Source organism: Andrographis paniculata, unplaced genomic scaffold, assembly GCF_009805555.1.
Source record: "Andrographis paniculata isolate CXL003 unplaced genomic scaffold, ASM980555v1 Contig60END, whole genome shotgun sequence".
In the NCBI taxonomy this organism is placed as follows: domain Eukaryota; kingdom Viridiplantae; phylum Streptophyta; class Magnoliopsida; order Lamiales; family Acanthaceae; genus Andrographis; species Andrographis paniculata.
This window is the reverse complement of record NW_026137596.1, coordinates 5,352,499-5,373,590: the sequence shown is the minus strand read 5'-3', so window position 1 is coordinate 5,373,590 and position 21,092 is coordinate 5,352,499. Positions and strand designations below refer to the sequence as shown.

The window sequence follows — 21,092 nt, the reverse complement described above, 5'->3', positions numbered from 1 at the left end:
AATTTGTTTTGAGCCCAATCAAACAAGAAAATGGCCTAAAATTGATCAATCCAATGAAAACTCAAATGAATTGATCGAGAAAGCTCGTTGGTCCCTCTAATCCATGTGTGGGAATAACAAAATTTAGTTGTAACAAACTTTATGGAGGTATGAAAAGATAGTTGAGGAAAAAAATTCATTCTTGTTGAATTTGTTAGAGTGAATATTCTCATGTTTGGATATTTAGCTTTATCATAGAATAAAGTGAAGAAAGATAGATTTGGGAAAGATAGAAAAATATGAATGTAATTTCTTTAAGGAAGAACGAGATAGTTTGTAGGCTCTTGAGTAGAAAGTGAGAGACACTAGTTCATTGAGTTGATGGTGATGAGGAGTATAGATTAAGAGTGGAGTATCTTCAAGAAACAGAGAGATAGATTTCTTGAGAGTTCTAACTCTATTTGTATCCATGGAACCTCATGCTTCGACTGCTTTGATAATGAAACTCGTCTGGGTTGAAACCCCCCAGATGTAGGTCATTGATGACCGATCTGGGTTATCAATTATTTTGTATTTTCTGTTCTTGTCATCACCAGTATGTGCATTTGCAGTCTGATTGACCTGTCGCGCAGTCAATCAAATATTTCACCTAATCAGTTATCACAATTTAATGTAATACAGGGGAAGGGATCGTCTCCACAGGAATTGTGTGATTCACTCTTTCGTATTCTAATGCAGTAAATAAATGGGGGATTTTCTTTTATTATCTAATTAAAGTAAAATAACAAAACAATTAAACTAAAGGGAACTTACTATCAAGGGGATGTCTGGCTCAAGGGATGATGCAGTTATGACACTTGTGTTTTATCATTAATTCAATAAAATTAATTCTTATTAAAGTACCAATAAATTGGTTATAGTTATCAACAAGCTCTGACAACCAATTTTTCCTTACAGTGTAGGTAATTAAGGTACGACCGTTAACTACCCCTAATTAAGCAAATAAACCTAGGTGCGCCCATAAGAATATTGCCTAACCGCATTGTAATCTAGAAAAACCCAATTCAAAACAATTACTACCTAGGAGGAGCAATTAGATTTGATTGTCTAACCCCCGGGAAGGAACTATTCAACCCGGTTATCACCTATTCAAGTGCGAATACAATTACGGATATCCTAGCTGAATTGACTTTAGATTATCAAACTAATTTAAATATCGGTATCAAAATATTCAATCAATCTAACAATCACAAACGCTATTCTCAGAATTAGACAAATATTGATAATAAAAAAGAACTTTTATAAAGAAAATCAAGAATCTCCAAAACAAAAGAACCAAAACATTATCACCCCTCAAACCAGAAAAATGTCTACTCCATAATCAAATAACAAAGAACAAAATAGAAGGATAAAGTCATAGTGGGAGGGAGAAATCTTCTCTGTCGATTTGCTCATGCGCGGTCTATGAATCTGTCAGTCTCCTGTTCCTGTGCGTTTCTGCCCTCGTCGTTCTCCCCTTGGCAATAGGCGTGTGTTTTTCTTCTTATTTGATTTTTGCCCTAATTATTTTGTAGATGGGCTTTTGGGCCTTTAATTAATTTCTCATATCAAGAGGGTGTAGTTAGTCATGGTCATGACTAACTAAGTTGTGCAAATCTGAATTTTTCTTCCCTTTTTCTGCCAATTATGCCAAATTTGATATTTACCCTCTGCATACAGCAAATAAACAATTTGCATATAAATTAGGTAGAATCCAATCAAAATCACTCAAATATCGCATATGATATAAATATAAAACGCATGCGATTTCCAACTATCAATTCTCCCCATACCTAGATCATGCTTGTCCTCAAGCATAAATTCGAAATAAGTCAAAGAAATCGCAGGCAACTCGATATGACAAGAGGATCCAACAAAACCAATTCAATCCGAATTTTAACACATCAAGCCAAGTCAACCTCACAAGATAAAGTGTATTCACACATGCTCTCTGAAGAAATTAAGTGTATAATTGGCTCAACACTCAGGTAGTGCAACAAAAGATTATTCTATAGGCTTGAGTAAAAATCAAATCTCCCTTACTTAAAATATTCGAATCTAGCATAAAGAATCAAAAGGACTTTCAATAAGGGTTGTAACGGGGCTTATGGTCAGGGTAGGAAAAATGATATAAATGGCTAAAATATGTCAGAAAAGAATACAATAAGAACACGATGCTAGCATATGAAAAACAAATCGGCACAAACAATGAAATCCTTACTCTACTCACTACCCAAACTTTAATAATGAAATTAAATGAAAATACTTTATTAAGATAATTATTTATTTATTTTTATTTATTTTTTTTGTTTCTTTTTTTTTTGTTTTTATATATTTTTTTTCTTTTCTTTTTTTTCTTGTTTTTTTTTTATTTTTTTGATTTTTTTGATTTTTGATTTTTATCTTTATATATATATATATACTTTACTACCCATAATTATTCCTTCATACTATGACTTATTCGTACCCAAATTTCATTTCTCACTAGTGCTGAGGAAATAAAGTGCATCACAACATGAACTTAAAGTAATTCTTTCTAACATAGGGTTCAAATCGGAGAGGGCTTAATCAAAAGAAGAGTATGAGGCTAAAAGACAGGTTATTATATAAAAAAAATAGGCTAAAAAGGCTCAAATGGGCTAACTAGGGGAATATATTGTGCTGGGTAATAAAGAAAGGCTTAATGGGTTACCTAATGCCCTTATCATTTTCAAAACGCAAGACCCGATAGTTGCAAGTTCAACATGCATAATTACTCAAGTTCTAGGTCATCTAATAGAGAAAGAAATTTCCAAAAGCTTGAATATATGCAATTTATTTTCTAATGTAACTTTTGGAACATATCACCAATCAAATGTCATTAGTCATGCCAAACTAACCTATCACACAAATCACCTTTGACTCACTTCAGACAAATCTAAAAAACATGCAAAATGACAGCAAATCAGGCATGAAAAGTAGCACAAAAAATGAAAACTTTGCCCAAATTTTGCATAACTCTCCCCACACCTAAAGTATGCATTGTCCTCAATATAAATAAAGCAATAAAAGAAGAGAGGGACTTCCCTGTAGTCCATAGGGGGTGTAGTAGTTGGGAGCTCTGCCAACGCCTCTTCATTTGGTCGTGCGCCAGCTTTAGATGAGGCTTGGAATTTATCCGTGCAAACGATTAGCCAAACGCAACAATGTATCCAAACAAAGTAATTCACTCAAGTGACTAAACTCAATTGCACCAAAAAATGAGCCATAACAACGAGAACAAGATTATGCAAAGAGAGTGCGATATTCAATTCAAACATGTCAAACCAAATCATTGTATTCAAAACAGTCCTATATAACAACCAACAACCAATAGTCAGTCACAATGTTAGGCAATGCAATTCAGAACACCACTGTAACTAATCCAAGACAGAATATCCAAGAATAGAACTACGTCAAAACAAATCAAGCGTAACATTACGAACATTACTATGCGACACCAAGTTCACAGCAATTTCCTAGTAACAGGAGTCCATAAAGTGGCAATTCTAAAACATCAATCCCATATCTCAACATATTATTGAAACATTGAAAGTATTGGTAGGGATGAATAGATAATACCCAATCCAAGAATGAAGATCGGCCTTGGCTGAAGGCGGCCCAGGGCTGTTCGGCGGTGGCTGGAAGTGTGGAATATGCGGCGGCGTGGAGTCGCAGGGGGCGCTGGGCGTCGGAAGGACTGGTTCGACACAGGCGGCGTTACTGGAGGTCGTCTTCTGGCCGAAGCGGTGTCTCAGCGGCGGAAGGAAATCAGCAAAGAAGAAGAAGAAGAAAAAGGAGAAGACGCGAAGGAAGAAGATGATCGACAACGTCTAAATCAACGGAGGAAGGCGATGGCGCCTGGTCTGGACTGGTGGGCTGCTGGAGGAGAAAGAGAAGGTCTGGGCAGAAGAGAACGACGCGGAGGGAGGGTGAACCAGCGGCGACTTCTGGCGGAGGAATGTCGCGGCGGAGGGTGGGGGGGGAATCGGCGGAGGAGGCGACGCGGTGAGGAGGACGAAGAAGAACGGAGGCGGAGGCAAGCGACGGCGCGAGGGGGAGGAGAGAGAGAGAGTGAGGGAGTGAAAAGGTTTTTATTTATTTATTTATTTTATTTGGGGATTTAGGGTTAAAAGTGGGTAGAGGGAAGGAAGAGGCAGTGTTATATAGAGCAGTATTAGTCATGGTCATAACTAAATACTACTTATCATTCTGGAAATTTGAGAGGTATAGAAATATTGGAAAAAAAAGCAGAATGTGAGGTACCAATTAGTCATGACCATGACTAAAAGTCACTTGTTGATCTGAATTTTTTTTTTTTTTACGCCGCGCCTTCGCAAAAAGCCAGTAATTATTTTTCAAAAGACCTGCACAAAATCAAACAAAATTATCAAAAGTATTATTAGCAATTAAATAATAAAAAATAATTAGAATTAAAGAAAGCATTTATACGGTTTGGGTTGTCTCCCAAAAAGCTCTTTTCTTTATAGTCTTTGAGCTAGACTTCGCCTCGCATCAATTATGAACATCGAAATCGGCAACGGGTGCCAACTTTATAGGATCAAGTGAGGGTCCCTCGTGGTATAATTTGAAGCGATGTCTATTGGCCACACACTTTTTCTTCGGCTTAGAATTTTGATTCTCCTTATGACATTTTTTTGCTGCCAGCAATGGTGATCCCTTGGGAATCCATCTCCACTTTTCGACAATCTTTTTTTCTTTTTTACTCTCTCCAGTTGGTCTTTTTTCTAACTGTTTTGTCAATACAGTTCTTCGTTTATTCTCATTACCAACTTCACAAGTTTTCTGCACCACAGAATTAATAACATTAATTGCATATAATGATTCAGATTCAACATGACATTTGACGGGATTAAAAATATTGAAATGAAATTCTTCTCCATCAAACTCCAAGTTGAGTGTGCCCTTTTTAACATCTATCTTTGTTCCTGCAGTGCACATAAAATGTCTTCCTAACAAAAGAGGCGGCGGATTAAAACAATGTGCATCGTGCATATCCAGAATATAAAAATCAACAGGAAAAATCAATTCATTCACTTGAACTAGTACATCTTCTATCATACCATCAGGATAAGCATTGGTGCGATCAGCAAGTTGAATAATAATTCTTGTTTCTTTTAGAGGCCCTAGATTTAAAGAGTCGTATATTGATCGAGGCATGACATTAATAGCAGCTCCTAGATCTAGCATAGCCTTAGTGATCTCAATTTTTCCAATCTTACAAGGGATAGAAAACATACCTTGATCACCTGTTTTAGGTGGTACATTTCTTTTGATAACAGCAGAAACGTTCTCACCCGCTATAATATGCTCGTCCCCTCGCAATTTTCTTTTGTTGGTGTACAGTTCTTTCAAAAACTTTGCGTACTTGGGGATTTGGTTGATAGCTTCCAGGAGCAAGATATTAAGTTCCACCTTCTTGAATATTTCCATCATCTCTTTTCGTTTGTTTGCCTTTTGTGGTTTATTCAACCTGTCAGGAAAAGGAGCTGATATAGTTTCAGTAGGAGGAACAAAGTTAGGAAGTACCTTTTCGTGAAGTTCAACTTCTTTTTCGATCTCCATCTCAATCTGATCCTCATTCTGTTCCTTCGAGATAGGAGGTGGACCTTCCAATTCATTTCCGCTACGAAGGGTTATAGCACTCGTATTCTTTGGATTAGGCCAGGAGGAACATTCAATCATCGTATCACTGCAAATAGTGATGGCGCTGACATTTGCTGGATTTGGCTCAGGCTGAGCAGGCCACTTTCCTCTTTCACATAGCTGTTTCACCTCCTCTGACACTTGATTGATTTGACCTTGTAATTTGTCGACAGTTGACTTCATCTCTTGCTGGAATTGCAGGGTACTGGTAGCCATAGACTTCACCAAGTCTTCTAAAGATGGACTGGAGTTGCTTGTGGGTGCTTGGGGCGGCTATTTCTCATAGAAACGAGGTTCTCGCATATGCTGCATAGCTCTAAATGGTTGATGAGCATTACCCTACTGTGCGTTTCCATAACGCAAATTCGGATGATCTCTCCAGCCTGGATTGTAGGTGTTGGAGTATGGATTGTACGCTGGAGGTCTATTCATACAGTAGTTTGCAGTATTCACATCCACTGCACATTCTTCTTGGAGGGTTGGACATGCATCTGTAGGGTGTCCTGCACTCGTGCATATTCCACACGCCTTGACCTGGACACTCGGGTTGGATTTTTCAACGACCATCTTGCGAACAAAGCTCGTCAACTCAGAAAGTTGTTGCTGCATCGATTGGATGGCATGGTCGTTGTTGTTTCCGCTCATATGTCCAACATCTCTTGAACCAAATTGCTGCGTGTTTTCAGCCATCCTCGCAATAAGATCCCAAGCTTGTGCCGGCGTCTTATTTACTAAAGCTCCACCACTTGCAGCATCAATAATGTTCCTATCCATCAACGACAAACCATCATAAAAGTATTGAATCAATAATTGATGGGGAATTTAATGTTATGGACATTTAATGATAAGTTTATTGAATCGCTCCCAATATTCATGGAGCGTTTCACCTGATTGTTGCTTGATGCCACATATCTCATTCCTCAGGATCGCAGCTCTGGAAGCTGGAAAGTACTTCTCCAAAAATTTCTTTTTCATGTCGTTCCACGTGTCGATGCTTCCAGGTGGGAGATAGTAGAGTCAATCATTTGCAGCATCTTTGAGCGAGAATGGAAAGGCTCTGAGTTTGATCTGTTCATCAGTAACACTTGGTGGTTTCATGCTGGAGCACACCACGTCGAACTCTTGCAAGTGTTTGTGAGGTTCTTCACCTGCAAGTCCATGAAAAGAAGGCAATAAATGAATTAAGCCAGATTTCAGTTCAAAAGCAACAGTGTTATTGAGTGTTGGAAAGTTAATGCATAAGGGCTGCTGTGCCAAGTTGGGAGCAGCCAACTCCCTTAAAGTGCGGGTATCCTCAGTCATGACAGTCTCTTGATCACTTTCAGAGTCGCTAGAGCTAGAGATTTTGAGGTGGTTTAAAGATTCTGCCAGCTTTGCAACCTGAACAGCTTTTCGTTGCTTGGCTTCCTTTCGTAGCTTTCGCTCAACCTTCTCGATCTCAAGATTAAATATCAGTTCACCTGTACGAGAAGAACGGGGCATAAACAAGAGGATAAATTAAAATAACACAAAGAGTAAAACAAAGCGCCAATCCCCGGCAACGGCGCCAAAAATTGACCTGTCGCGCAGTCAATCAAATATTTCACCTAATCCATGATCACAATTTAATGTAATACAGGGGAATGGATCGTCTCCAAAGGAATTGTGTGATTCACTCTTTCGTATTCTAATGCAGTAAATAAAGGTGGGATTTTCTTTTTTATCTAATTAAAATAAAATAACAAAGCAATTAAATTAAAGGGACTTACTATCAAGGGGATGTCTGGCTCAAAGGATGATGCAGTTATGGCACTTGTGTTTTATCATTAATTCAATAAAATTAATTCTTATTAAAGTATCAATAAATTGGTTACATTTATCAACAAGCTCTGACAACCAATTTTTCCTTACAGTGTAGGTAATTAAGGTACGACCGTTAACTACCCCTAATTAAGCAAATAAACCTAGGTGCGCCCATAAGAATATTGCCTAACCGTATTGTAATCTATAAAAACCCAATTCAAAACAATTACTACCTAGGATGAGCAATTAGATTTGATTGTCTAACCCCCGGAAGGAACTATTCAACCCGGTTATCACCTATTCAAGTGCGAATACAATTATGGATATCCTAGCTGAATTGACTTTAGATTATCAGACTAATTTAAATATCGGTATCAAAATATTCAACCAATCTAACAATCACAAACGCTATTATCAGAATTAGACAAATATTGATAATCAAAAAGAGCTTTTATAAAGAAAATCAAGAATCTCCAAAACAAAAGAACCAAAACATTATCACCCCTTAAACCAGAAAAATGTCTACTCCATAATCAAATAACAAAGAACAAAAGAGAAGGATAAAGTCATAGTGGGAGGGAGAAATCTTCTCTGTCGATTTGCTCTTGCGCGGTCTATGAATCTGTCAGTCTCCTGTTCCTGTGCGTTTCTGCCCTCGCCGTTCTCCCCTTGGCAATAGGCGTGTGTTTTTCTTCTTATTTGATTTTTGCCCTAATTATTTTGTAGATGGACTTTTGGGCCTTTAATTAATTTCTCATATCAAGAGGGCATAGTTAGTCATGGTCATGACTAAACTAGGTTGTGCAAATATGAATTTTTCTTACCTTTTTCTGCCAATTATGCCAAATTTGATATTTGCCCTCTACACACAGCAAATAAATAATTTGCATATAAATTAGGTAGAATCCAATCAAAATCACTCAAATATCGCATATGATATGAATATAACGTATGCGATTTCCAACTATCACTGATCATCCAGCAAACAACCAATACGAATTTACAGTCTAGCCGTGGAAGCTGTCTCTGTTGCTGTTGTGCGTGTTCTTGGTGTTGATGGTGTTGAGGTATTATTGTTGTTTGCTTTGGAGCGAATTTGGGACCAACATGTATTATTGTGAGGTGATTTAGAGGAATAAGTGTGATCACACTTGTTCTCTTAAGTTTGACTCTTTATTCAATTGATACTTGACCTTAGGGATTACAACAGAATTTCAGATCCACCACCACCAAAAACATTATTTCAAAGAGAAGCCGTTGTCACCGGACATCTCTATAACCCGATAGGTAAGCACCTACATCTAATTAATTATTCTTAATTGTTTCACTAATAATTCTATCCCTCTGATTTTTATATTTTATTTTTTTATTAGAGTTAAATTCAACTTACAACTAAGTAGCTTAACAATGCAAAACGATCATAAGCTTAAATAGTTAACTCTTCTATATTCTTCCACAACTTTATCAAGAATCTAAATTAAATAAATCGAGTGTGAACATAAAAATAGTATTTGAAATGTGAGGTGGAGAAGTATGATATTGTTCTAATTACTACTAAGCGAAGGAAATTCTATCCTAAAACAAATTTTTTTTAAAAAAAAGAAAAAGAAAAGGAGGATCAACTTGCTCGTGAAACAAAATTGAAAAATTTAATTATTAAACTAGATAAAAAAAAAAAAGAAAGAAAAACAAGATGTGGAAAAACAAGATGTGATCCCAACACATAATTCACTATTTCTCATGTTAGGCCAAAGTTATCCCTTTTGGCTTTGATATTCTTAGGCTATTTCCCTTTTGTATTTGAGTCATGTAATATTTATTTTGGATCAAATTTACCACTTTAATTGTTGTTTAAGCAGTTTTAACTACCATTTTCACCACCTTACTTCCTTTAAAATCTTGCGAATTTATTTGGTATAACAAAACTATTTCTTACTTAATTAATCATTTTTATTTATCAATCATCTTGTAATATATATTTTTTTATCTACTAAAATAGGTTCATCTCATTTTTTTTTGTTATATTTCTTAATTGAATTCTTTATTCTATCAAACAAAATGATTAATTCACATCCTGTGTTAGAATTTATTTCCTGTGTAATTCTATTTTCTATCATTATTATTATTTTTATTATATTATCTTTTGTTCCAAACATAACATAAAAGCTGTCCCAAATCCCATCTTCATCTTTCTTATTCTTCCATTTTCATTTCCCTATATTCTTTTTCTTTTTCCTTTATGTTGCTTTTCTTCAATTTTTCAAATTCAATCTTTCACTTATGCCAAAGAGTTTTTCCTTTCATAAAATGAAAAGGAATTGAAAAAGATGATTTTCAAACCGAAGAAGAAACAACACTCAGATTCATATGTTTTTCACAAAAAAATTAAATATAATAAATGCTACATCCATATTATAAAATTAACTCAAAACTCTTGGATATGAATTAAAAACTATAGTATCTTAATATTATTTGTATACTTTTTATAAAGGTAGAATTAAAATTTTAGATTTAAAGGGGTGTATTCAATCACAACTCTGTATGGTTTTGTTGGATTTTTAAAATTTGAGTGTATTTAATCTAGACTCCTTTAAAATTTGAAGGTATTCAATCAACATTTTTAAAAGTCCTTTAAAATCTTCTGGTATTCAAAGCATACTTTTAAAAGTATTTTAAAATTTTGAGGTATTCAACAATCCACACAGACTTTTAAAGTATATGAATTTCATTGGATTTTAATGTACAATTATAAAAAATTTGTACATTAAAAAATCTCTCATGATAAAGAGAGATTTTGATGGATTCTTAAAATTATTATTATTATTTTTATTATTATTCTTTTGGTTGTGGTTGATAATATATAAGTGATAAAAAAATATGATAATATTTATTAATATTATTTTAAATATTTAATAAAAAGTAATAATTTAAAAATAAATTATATTAATAAGTTATTATCAACTTTTTTGAAAATATATAATATTATATTATAAATATAATTGTTGAGCGGAAAAAACCAATGTATACGGATTCTTGAGAGTAGGCTTATAAATTGGACTGATGTATAGTCCAATGGGCCTGATAATGATAGTAGGGTCTTAAATGAGTTTGGATCAGGATAAATTGTAAATTAAGTGAGCGGTGGATTCAAAGGTCGGACAAGATGAAGTCGGACAAAGAAGGATGAGATGGCCGATACAGAGGTCGGACAAGATGAAGTCGGGCGAAGAAGGATGAGACGGCCGATACGGAGGTCGGAAAAGATAAGGTCGGGCGAAGAAAGATGAGACGATTGATACGGAGGTCAGACAAGTGGAAGGCGGGCAAGAGGAGACGTGGCAGCAGGTGTGCAAGTCGGATGAAAAGCAGTTCTAAGACGGTTGAGAGAAGTTACAACCGGCGAGCGGATATGAAGGCACGACCTGGTTGTGGCGGTTGACGTAGGTTTTTAAATAGGTCTTTTTACGACCTAAAGAAACCATCTTCAAATTCAGTGAAATTTCTTTTGGGAATCACCATCTTACTTTTACAGTCTGTAGTATTTATTTGTCCTATTTTATTTATGTATCGTACGGTGTCTAAAGATTTTTAAATCTCAAGCATTTTATTTTATCAAATTCGAAGATAATCTCTATTTTCGGGTTTTACTTTTTATTGTTGAAAATCGGCATCAACAATAATATTTGAAAATTACTATTATCATAATAAATATGTATTATTGTTTTTTTTTAATTATCGAATACATTGTATTGTCTGTAAAGTTAACTAAATATATATATTTTCTTCGTTGAACCTTTAGTTATATTTATTTACATTTTACTTTTTAATTTTATTTTTTATGCAAAATTGTAAATGCAGTTTTTTATTTTTAGTGTTATTGTTTTGTGAAATATTTTGAAGAAATATTTTTTAAGATATAAGAAATTGTGAATGCGTTTGATATATTAATTTTTTAATCTATATTTTTATTTTTTACAAAATTTATATACATAATAATAATAATAACTAATAAAAAAATATAAAAATAAATTTATATATTGAATCATAATATAATAAAAATTATAAAATTAAAAATATAATATACAAAATAGTAGTATTATATATGTTACAATATTTCTATATCATTAATAATTATACATTATTTATTAATATTACCTATATTTTATAAAATATAATAATATATAATAAATATATTATATTTGTAAAATTTGTATTTACATAAGTTTATATAATTATATAAATCAATAAAAAAAATATTTTACAATTCTACAAAATCGATATGAATTCATAAATAAATCCGATCAAATCTATAAGAATCTATCTAAATCAATTAATAAAATCAATCAACTCTGTATTGACTATGTAAACTTTCTAAATCTACGTAAATTCATAAATCTTTTAAAATCCAAAAAAATCCAATGAAATCTTAAATGAATATACCCGTTAGTAACATAAATTTTAGAATAAAGTAGAATAAATAATAAAAAAGTATGTAGAGTCTAATATTTGTGTAAATAAATAAAAATTAATAAGCATATATCTAAAGAAGAATTGTATTTTTAATAGAATGATAAAATGACATACTTTTATAAAATATAGAATAATAATAATAATAATAAAAGTGACAAAAATTGACACGATATAATAATTCGACAAGAAATATTTGAGTTTAAGTCAAGAATTTCGATTCGATTATAAATACGAGTCTATACGAATTCGACCCGATAATAAATTAATCAGATTAGAGTTGAGGTCTTCAATCCAATATGATAACCCGTTTATAATATATTGATATTAATTAATATGTTTATTATATATGTAAAATAATTTTATTTTAATAATTATTTTAAAATTTTATTAATTTAGATTGAACACAATCTATATATCTTATTTTTAATAAGTAGTTCTTACTATTTATTGTGTATGTATCTACTACTATTTTTTTTTATTAATTTAGTGGCTTTTAATTTTTTTTTAAATTGATTATTTGATTATAATTTGACTTATGAAATTTTAGTCGTAAAAGATTTTAAATTGATTATTTTATTATAATTTAACTTATGAAATTTTAGTCGTAAAAGATTTTAAATTGGTAAATGGGTCGAATTCGTATTAATCGAGTTAGGTTTGAATCATCTAACTTGTTTAAAAAAAATTAGCAAATGGGTTAACGGGTCATTTTTGGTTAAATGGATTTGAGCGGGTTGTGTTCGAATCGAATCTTTTGACCAATTTAAGAAAAACGGATTGGATTTGAACAGTTTGACTCCTCTAAAACTTGATGAAACCCGACCCGACCCGACCCTAGATATTGCCGGCTCTAATTCGAACTAATTTTCAGTGGTTCCCGGTCCCAATAAGATTGGAAATTCGACCAAAATCGAACCGGGTAAAAAGCCGATTTGGCTTCGGTTGAACCACCGGTTTCGTTAGTGGTGAACGGCCGGTCTAGTTCGAAACCGGTTGCATTGGGCAAGTCTACCCATTCTAAATTAGGTGGGCTTTCATGGTTAAGCCCATTTTTGCTTCATGTTATGTAATGGTATTAGCATTTCATCATCCTTTCATTTCCATTTTCTACGTCAGCGAGCAGACGAGAGAAGAGGGGCAGGCGAAAATACCGATTGCAATTTCGAGATATGAGGAAATTCGATCCATGGCCGGTGTTCTTCAAGCGCGAGTGGAATCGCAACTGGCCGTTCCTTGTCGGATTCGCTATTACTGGAACTATTATCACCAAGTTCTCCCTCGGACTCACTGGTTAGTATTTGTTATATTTGGTCGCGAATCCCATGTTTTCTTTTTATTTCTCTTGGTTTATTTGTTTCTATCTTCGCAGAGGAGGATGTGAAGAATTCCAAATTTGCGCAGCGGCACAAGTGAGTGTTTTTCTTTTCGTTTTTTTTCTGAAACGTTGGTTGATCCGTGTTTTCCGTGCGGCATCGATTTTGATTTGAATATTTTTGGTTGTTTATATCTATGCTTGGTTTCATCAGGTTATTTTATCGATATGAAATCATTACTAGGAACCAACAGCATTTTATAAAATGATTGACTAAGTGTGTTGAAATCTTCTTTCAATATATACAAATGCATATATATAAGAACCCTAGAAGGGGGCCTTTGCTGAAAGTGGAACTGTGTGTTTAGATTTACATGTTTCTGGTGTTTTCCCTTTGGCTACTGTGATTTGAAATGGTTGGTTGATTATATATATATATGCTTGGTTTCATCTGTTGTTTTACTGATGTGAGATAATTACGAGGATAATTGGCCTTTGGTTCTCATTACATTGTGTTTGGAAGTAATTGGTTTTGTGTAGATTGTTATGATATGAAGAATATTTTGAGTAAACCATTATATTGAACATGATATATTGTCTAGCAGTTATTTGGATGGAAGTTGTGAGAAGAAATTTTGTAGACGACCTAATATAATGCATATGACCAAATAATAACGAGATAATCTAGATAATAGAAATCTAATCTAAATTATAAACTAAATTACTAAAATATCTCAACAGAAGTAATCTATGAAATACTTTTGTGTGTGTATTCATCATTGTTTTATCGATTATTAATTCTGCATTTTACCACGATTCTGTAACATCACTTGTCATTGTGTAGTAAGACGCTTTTATATTTATGAATTTATTTCTTACCTACTTCATTTATAACCACATATTAAGATTTCCAATTATTTGTTTCGATGGTTGAGATATCAGATTTATTCAATTATGCTGTTCATTTTTAAGATTTTTATGTGCTTTATGAGATTAATCAAGAATGATTCAAATCCTAGTTAAATAAGAAGCAGAAAGTTTCAAGAGCATCAAAATAATCTGAGTTATTAACCTCCTCTACATTTAATTGTACTTTGCACTGTATAAAGCCCTTGTATTTTCATGACTGAAGATTATTCATATCCACGAGAGCAATTGAAAGAGAATTTTACACTTTCTATTTTTTCATGAACTGTTACTCAACTATTTTCATTTAGGCATGCAGTTGTTTTTGTTTCTTGATAATGTCTTCACCTATTTCAATTGGGAATCAATATTTCTGTTCAATCTGACCATTCTACGGCACTCTGAATTCTGCAGGTGAAAATGTCGGAACTTAATTTGCTTGCTGATTACGATTTTACTTGCAGGGTTTGGTTTGGTTTTGTTTCAGTTTTTCTTATTTAACGTAAGTTTATCACCTGGATGATATCTCTGAATTATGAGGCAATAAATCTTGCGAACACTTTCAGTTGAATCTGTATTTGTGGATTGTGTTTTTTCTCAATGAGGCATCCGAGATGAATGAAATGTTCCTCATTGCTCTTTGAACATGGGTGGATGATTGATTGTCCCATCACTTCATAATTCTGCTTTTCTTAAAAAATAATATGTAATGACTCATGATTGTCCCATCATTTGATGTATGCATTGCTTCCAAATCAAGAAATTGTGTGGCAATCAAGAATTCTATTCCCTAACTAAATCACCAGGAGTGCCGAGGTATGTATTTATGGTGTGTTTTAGTGTTTGGTTAATGTGAATCATGTCAAGAGGTTTGTTGGTAGCCTTGGCTGGCTTGTGCTTGTGCTTGACTAGTTTTTGTTCTTCTCTTTTAGTATCTTTATTATTCTGCTCTCAACCTCAAAGTGTGGTTGATGAAAATGTGCATTCTCATGTATGCCTTGAATCTTTTCTTTGTTGATCATTTGAATTTAAATTATTCAATTTGTACCATAATCCCGGGTAAATTATGTTTTGTGTTAGCAAGAGTGGCAGGTAACTTTATAGGAAACTCAAGATACACATTAAGTTGTCAACCTTCATGTGGTAGCTCTAGCACCTTGAAAGTATTATGTATGCTAAAGATTCATATGACCATTTGATAAAATTGATGAATTTGGAGTTAATAGGAATGCCAATAAATATATATATATATATATATATGTGTGTTGTACCTCTAATGTATAATTCACATTATTAATCTAAATATCAAAATATTTGCTTTTTTAATCTTTTGCGAAAAAATCACGCCACCTTTTTTTTATGTGAAGAATGAGAAATTTTTGCAGGAAATATAAATATAATGAATATACGAGATATATTAATATTTTTAAGAAATGTGTGTATTTTTTTTTTTTAAAGAACACACCAATGACAAAAATAATTAAATACCAACAAATAAAAGATGGAAACGTAAAATGTGTTTAGTACTCTCTGATCTAAATTTGAGAAGTCTTTTATCTTTTTCTTCACTCTTTTTAGACTGGAGTGATTATTAGAAAAGAAGAAGAAACGGTGCACATAGGTTGGGAAGAAGAATAGGAAGACAATTGAAGAATTATTCGTTAAGATTATGCTACTTCTGTTGCCAACGATAGAAAAATACTAAGGTGCAAGTATATAATAGAATTATTAAGACTAAACAACACACCAAAAACATAATATAAAAAGTGTTATATAAAACAATGACATTAATGTTCTTGAAATAAAACAATTAAAACCAACGTTAACAAAAAGTATATATATGAAACTTATGAAGTAACAATGAAGACATTCTGTACCTAGAGATATATTAAGCTTAAATTTTAAAGTCAGTATGTTTATTGAAATTTTAGATCTATTTAATTATTATCATATTTGTTTAATTGAGATAATAATTACGCATTTCGTCATTCAATTGTGTGTTCATTTGATCGGAAATGAGTTTTAAGAAAAATAGGTGAAAATAAAAAAATTTTATTGTCTAGAGTAAAGAAAAAGTAGAAAAAATAATTTTTTTTTTTTACTAAAAAATGAAATAAAAATAAATTTATATGACAAATGAATATGTAACATCACATTACTTATTTTTGTAGAAAGTAACAGTTCAAATATACGAAGGTAAAAGAAATTTTTTGAAAGTTATATTAAAAAACACAAAAGTTTGCATAAAAAAGCTTTGTCTATATACATTTTTGTTGAAAATAAGTACCTTTAAAATTATAAGGTTTGTTCACTCTATATTTTTTAGTGAGTGTATTTTTTTTAGTTAGGTATGATGAATTGCATTTATAATATAAAAAATAATATTGAGTTAAATTGTAAATTTTTGTGAGTAGATAATATATATATATAATATTGTGTTAATGTGTGTGTGTCAATTACATTTTTTTTTTAAAATAATATTCATGAAAAATCGTTTTAGCAAAAAATGTTAAGCGAATAAATTCATAGTTTCAAAAGATAATGCAAAAAAGTGGGTAAAACAATTTTAATTGGTTTCATTTTAATGATATAATATCTCATGCTATAGATAGTGATCTTTACTATAAAATAATAATTGACGCGATTGCATCATTTGGAGTTGGAGTTAAAGAACCCACTAGTAAGCAAATTAGGGCAAATATTTGAATGAGAAGAGGAAAGATGTTGTATGGTTGGTTGATTCTTTAAAGTTGAAGTGAAAAGTATTTGGTTTTACAATTATATGTAATAGTTAGAGTACATGTACAAAGCATCTCATCATAAATTTGATGATGTATTGTGATACAAATATAATATATTATAATTTAATTAATTGTACAAATAAGATAAGACTGCAGACTTTGTTTACATCATAATGGATAATTTTGTGGACTTACTACGAGTTGATAATATTTTATAAATTGTAATTGATAACGAATCTAGTATGAATGTTGCTAAAAAAAATAATGAAAATAAGGAAGCACATCTTTTGGCCTCCATACATTACAATGTTAATTTAATGTTATAAGACATTAGAATTATATGTCTGTAAATGATACAACCAAAGTAGCTAGAAGAATTATACAACAATAATAAAGTAGTCAATTTAATGAGAACGTATACGAATGACATGGATTTGTTGTAATAAGAGATAACACAATTCACAATCGAGTTTGTTAAAATGGAGACTCGTCTTAGATATGCAATTGAGTTAAAAATAACATGTACTTTCAAAGAATGAATTGAATATAATAATACATCAAGAAAAGAAATACGAAAGTGGAGATATATCAAACATGATTCTATCAAAAAAAAAAACAAAATGGAAAACAAATAGGCCAACTTTCTGGGATTATAATTAAAGTTGTAGTAAAAGATTCTCAATAATATTATGATGTCATCGATAAAATATGATATAACCAATTATATCAACATTTACATGCAACAAGTAATTATTTTTGTAAGTATTTGTACATAAGTATTAATGATTTATTTCATTTTCTAAATTTCGATATATTTGATGTAGCTTAGTTCTTAATCTCTAGTATTCAATACTCTTACATTTGTAAATTTAATGCATCGGAGGTTCAAATGGAGTAAAAGAAATTATTAAAATATTCGGACTAGATTTAGATACACAAGTAAATGTTATGAATGAGATAAACATATCAAATTTATAAATCATATTGTACATTCGTTGAACTTCCAATATAAATATGTATGTGCATAGCTATATTACTTTCTAATAATTTAACAAATAGTCTATAGATAAATACGTTTGTTGACAAACTTAAACAAATTTGAAAGTTAACTTGCTATTAGAGTTGCTATTATATTTTTATCGGGTATATATTATAAAATATCATTTTTATTTTATTTTTTTATTATATTTGTGTAGCATACTTGTTATACACGTTGCATCATTAATAATTCTTCATTTATTTGTATAATTAATTGGTGGAATATGTATGGTGATAAAAACCCTAATTTAATAAGAATTTTATTAAACGTTTTGGGTTAAATTGCAAAAAAACCAATATGTGGTTCACAAAATTGCACCAAATTTTTTATAATTTCAAAACTGCGTCAAACCCTCGCATTGTTTCACAAATTTTGCGTCAAACTCCCTCAGCCGCTCTTATTTAACAATATATGACCTACACATTCTTAAACTGTGAAAAAATTACATAAATCTCCATTTCTAAACCCCTAAAATTACAAATATATTCGTTCATTTTAGATTTAGCCAAAAAAACAAAAAAAAAAAAAACACTTAAAACAAAAAAAATAAAAAATTAACTATTTATGACTATATTTACTCTTCTTTGAGGTTAAATCTAATATTAATGAGTATATATGTAATTTTAAGAATTTTTATAAATGAAAATTTTGAAACTTATTCGCAGTTTGGACGCGTGTAGGGCAAATATTGTTAAATAAGGACGACCGAGGGGGTTAGACGTAAAGTTTATGAAACCATGAAAATTTTTTATGCAATTTTAAAAGTACGAGAATTTGACACAATTTCGTGAAACCACAAACGAATTTTGTGCAATTTTTCCAAAGTTTTGAGTCAAACTTACACATATCTCGCTTAAAGCACAATTGGAGTACATAGTCTTTGATCCATATAAAATTTTGAAATAGATTAATTATTGAGAAATTGCACAAAATGATCTATGTTCACTACAATATGCATTTTCAAGTAAATCTTTTTACACAAAAATAGCCATTGATGATTTTTATGATCCAAGTGATTTGGATCATATAAATATATACACACACATTTAGAAATACTATTCATGCATGATGAATGAAACATATACTATATAAATCTTCGTATAGAAATATAGGGTGTGTTTCTTCAACCCCAAAATTTCGGTTGTCCACTGTCCGGCAGGCATATATGACCTGCAGCTTTTACTTTTTTTTTAAAAAAAAATTAAAATATAATTTAATATTTAATATAATTATAGAGTAAAAAAATATATACAATATATATGTTATTTTGTAGATAATAAAATTTTCTATAATATAAATAAATAAAAATTTAAATATATATGTTGGGTATTATATAAATTCATAATCAAATCATACAATATAAAATTTATCAATTAAATTTAATACACATTTATATTATTTTATTCACTATCTATCAAATCAATACAGATCAAAACTCCTCAAACCCCAACCAACCTAAACCCAAAAGAAACATAAAAATTCAAACAGATCCCAAAATTTAAATAAAAACCAAACTCAAACTTAAATTTCTCCAAATCCAATAAAGAAACACACCTATAATAATTCATAACACCCAACCATGTCTTCTCATCTAAAAGACATCACAAAATCTTCTACGAATGATCAAATACGTAAAGCATTATTGAGTATAAGAGAGATCATCCCACATGCACTAAAAACGATTTACAAATAGTGGGTTGATGAAAAATATTCGACTATGTGATGCAGAAATAATTAGAGTTTTCAAGGTACACTATCATAGGAGGTTTTACAAATATCTACCGAAAGGTCACAGGTTTCGGTTACCTAATCCTGAAAATGTTAATGTTTTAAATGCCACCAATTTTGCAGTCTTCGCTTGGACAACCAATGTTTCTCAATTATCAATAGCAAATTGATTTCGATATTACAAAATCCGTTTAATGAAAAAATCTCAAACGATTCAAGTTAAACAAACTTTGAAGAAAATCTACGTGAACTTGAGAATATGGTCAAGAATGTTGGTTATCGTAATGAAATGGACATCAAGAAATTGGTGGACTATCCGGGTGAAAATGATGAATATTCAACGATTCAAAGTTTAGAGGAAATTGTTGTTGATATTATTGAAGATCCTAGTAATACTGAAGCTGAATATGATTTAATACATTTGGCACCAGTCACAAGAAAGGAGACTTTAAGCGCCATAACAAATTTTCACAATTTTTTGTTGAAGTTAGAGAACTCAACATCGGAATTCTCGGCGGCAATTAAAAAAGTTATGGATGAAATCCGATTTAAATTTTCAGAAATATCAAGTAACCATAAATTTATATTTTAGAAAATTACCTTAATATTTATAATTGTAATATTTATGAATTATTAATTTAGAGTTTTAATAAGACCTTATATAAAGGGATTTTATGAAAAATTAATATTTTATTATCTTATCGAATTTGATGATTTTTTTACAAAAGCCCAAGTCGGGACAGATTTTATTATTTTAAAGAATTTATTAATTTATAGAGGATTAATTTATAAAGATTTTACTATGTTATTATTATTAGCGATGGCTTTGCCCTTTTTTTATTTTGATTTATAGTTCGTTTCAGAATTCATATATTATATTACTTATCTATAGGTATCAATTGAATTGAATTGAATTAGAGCATATACAGTAATGCAATTTTAGTGGGCTTTCATTCTCATTTGGAGGCTTTTCCGACTAAAGCCAAATAAAAACACGCACAATGAATAATATATAGAGATCAAGAAATAGATGCAATCGAGGCGCTACCCAAGCTCATTCCTCTACATATCTTCTTGCAAACATCGGCGGAAGGGAAAGTGTGGGGAGGGAGAAAGAGAACTGCGGTTGCCGGTGAATTTCTGGGGGACGAAAAAGAGATGCACAACTGTGTGTTTTAGTTACTTGTACAGAATTATGTCTATGAGAACTGTTGTGCTATTAAAAGGACTTGGACATGTCCTCTAATAGAGGCTTTTTGTCACAAGGCTATTGCGTTTGCTCTTTACACATTCTATTTTTGTATCCAGCTAGCTCAAAATAAACAAACACATACAATCAGCCAATTGCATATCAACTGAAGTAAGTTTGGACCACAATGGTAATGTATGTATGTATTCCAAGACTCGGCTA

General features: G+C 31.5%; 2 protein-coding genes, 1 long non-coding RNA gene and 1 other non-coding gene across 5 annotated transcripts; 2 read left to right on the top strand and 2 right to left on the bottom strand.

The window, feature by feature from the left end:
- Positions 1-1,258: 1,258 nt before the first annotated feature.
- On the bottom strand, positions 1,259-4,147 carry LOC127259903 (uncharacterized). Its single transcript, XR_007840597.1, has 2 exons — positions 3,619-4,147; positions 1,259-3,163 (listed from the first exon to the last, which is right to left on the bottom strand). It is a non-coding gene; the product is annotated as an uncharacterized LOC127259903 (long non-coding RNA).
- A 404-nt stretch (positions 4,148-4,551) lies between these two features.
- LOC127259531 (uncharacterized) lies at positions 4,552-5,919 on the bottom strand. The gene has a single exon (XM_051286910.1). The coding sequence runs from the start codon at positions 5,917-5,919 to the stop codon at positions 4,552-4,554; it is 1,368 nt and encodes a 455-aa protein (XP_051142867.1).
- A 604-nt stretch (positions 5,920-6,523) lies between these two features.
- On the top strand, positions 6,524-6,630 carry LOC127260207 (small nucleolar RNA R71). Its single transcript, XR_007840648.1, has one exon. It is a non-coding gene; the product is annotated as a small nucleolar RNA R71 (small nucleolar RNA).
- A 6,410-nt stretch (positions 6,631-13,040) lies between these two features.
- Positions 13,041-20,712, top strand: LOC127259396 (ATP synthase small subunit 6, mitochondrial). 2 transcript variants are annotated; one of them, XR_007840495.1, is made up of 4 exons: positions 13,137-13,245; positions 13,325-13,364; positions 14,588-14,989; positions 20,698-20,712. XR_007840495.1 is itself a non-coding variant. In XM_051286712.1 (2 exons), the coding sequence occupies exons 1-2, from the start codon at positions 13,125-13,127 to the stop codon at positions 13,366-13,368; spliced, it is 165 nt and encodes a 54-aa protein (XP_051142669.1). In that variant the 5' UTR covers positions 13,041-13,124. The 2 variants fall into 2 exon arrangements, 1 of the variants encoding a protein (XP_051142669.1); XM_051286712.1 differs by lacking the exons at positions 14,588-14,989; positions 20,698-20,712 and having other exon boundaries at positions 13,041-13,245; positions 13,325-13,368.
- The last annotated feature ends 380 nt before the right edge of the window (positions 20,713-21,092 follow it).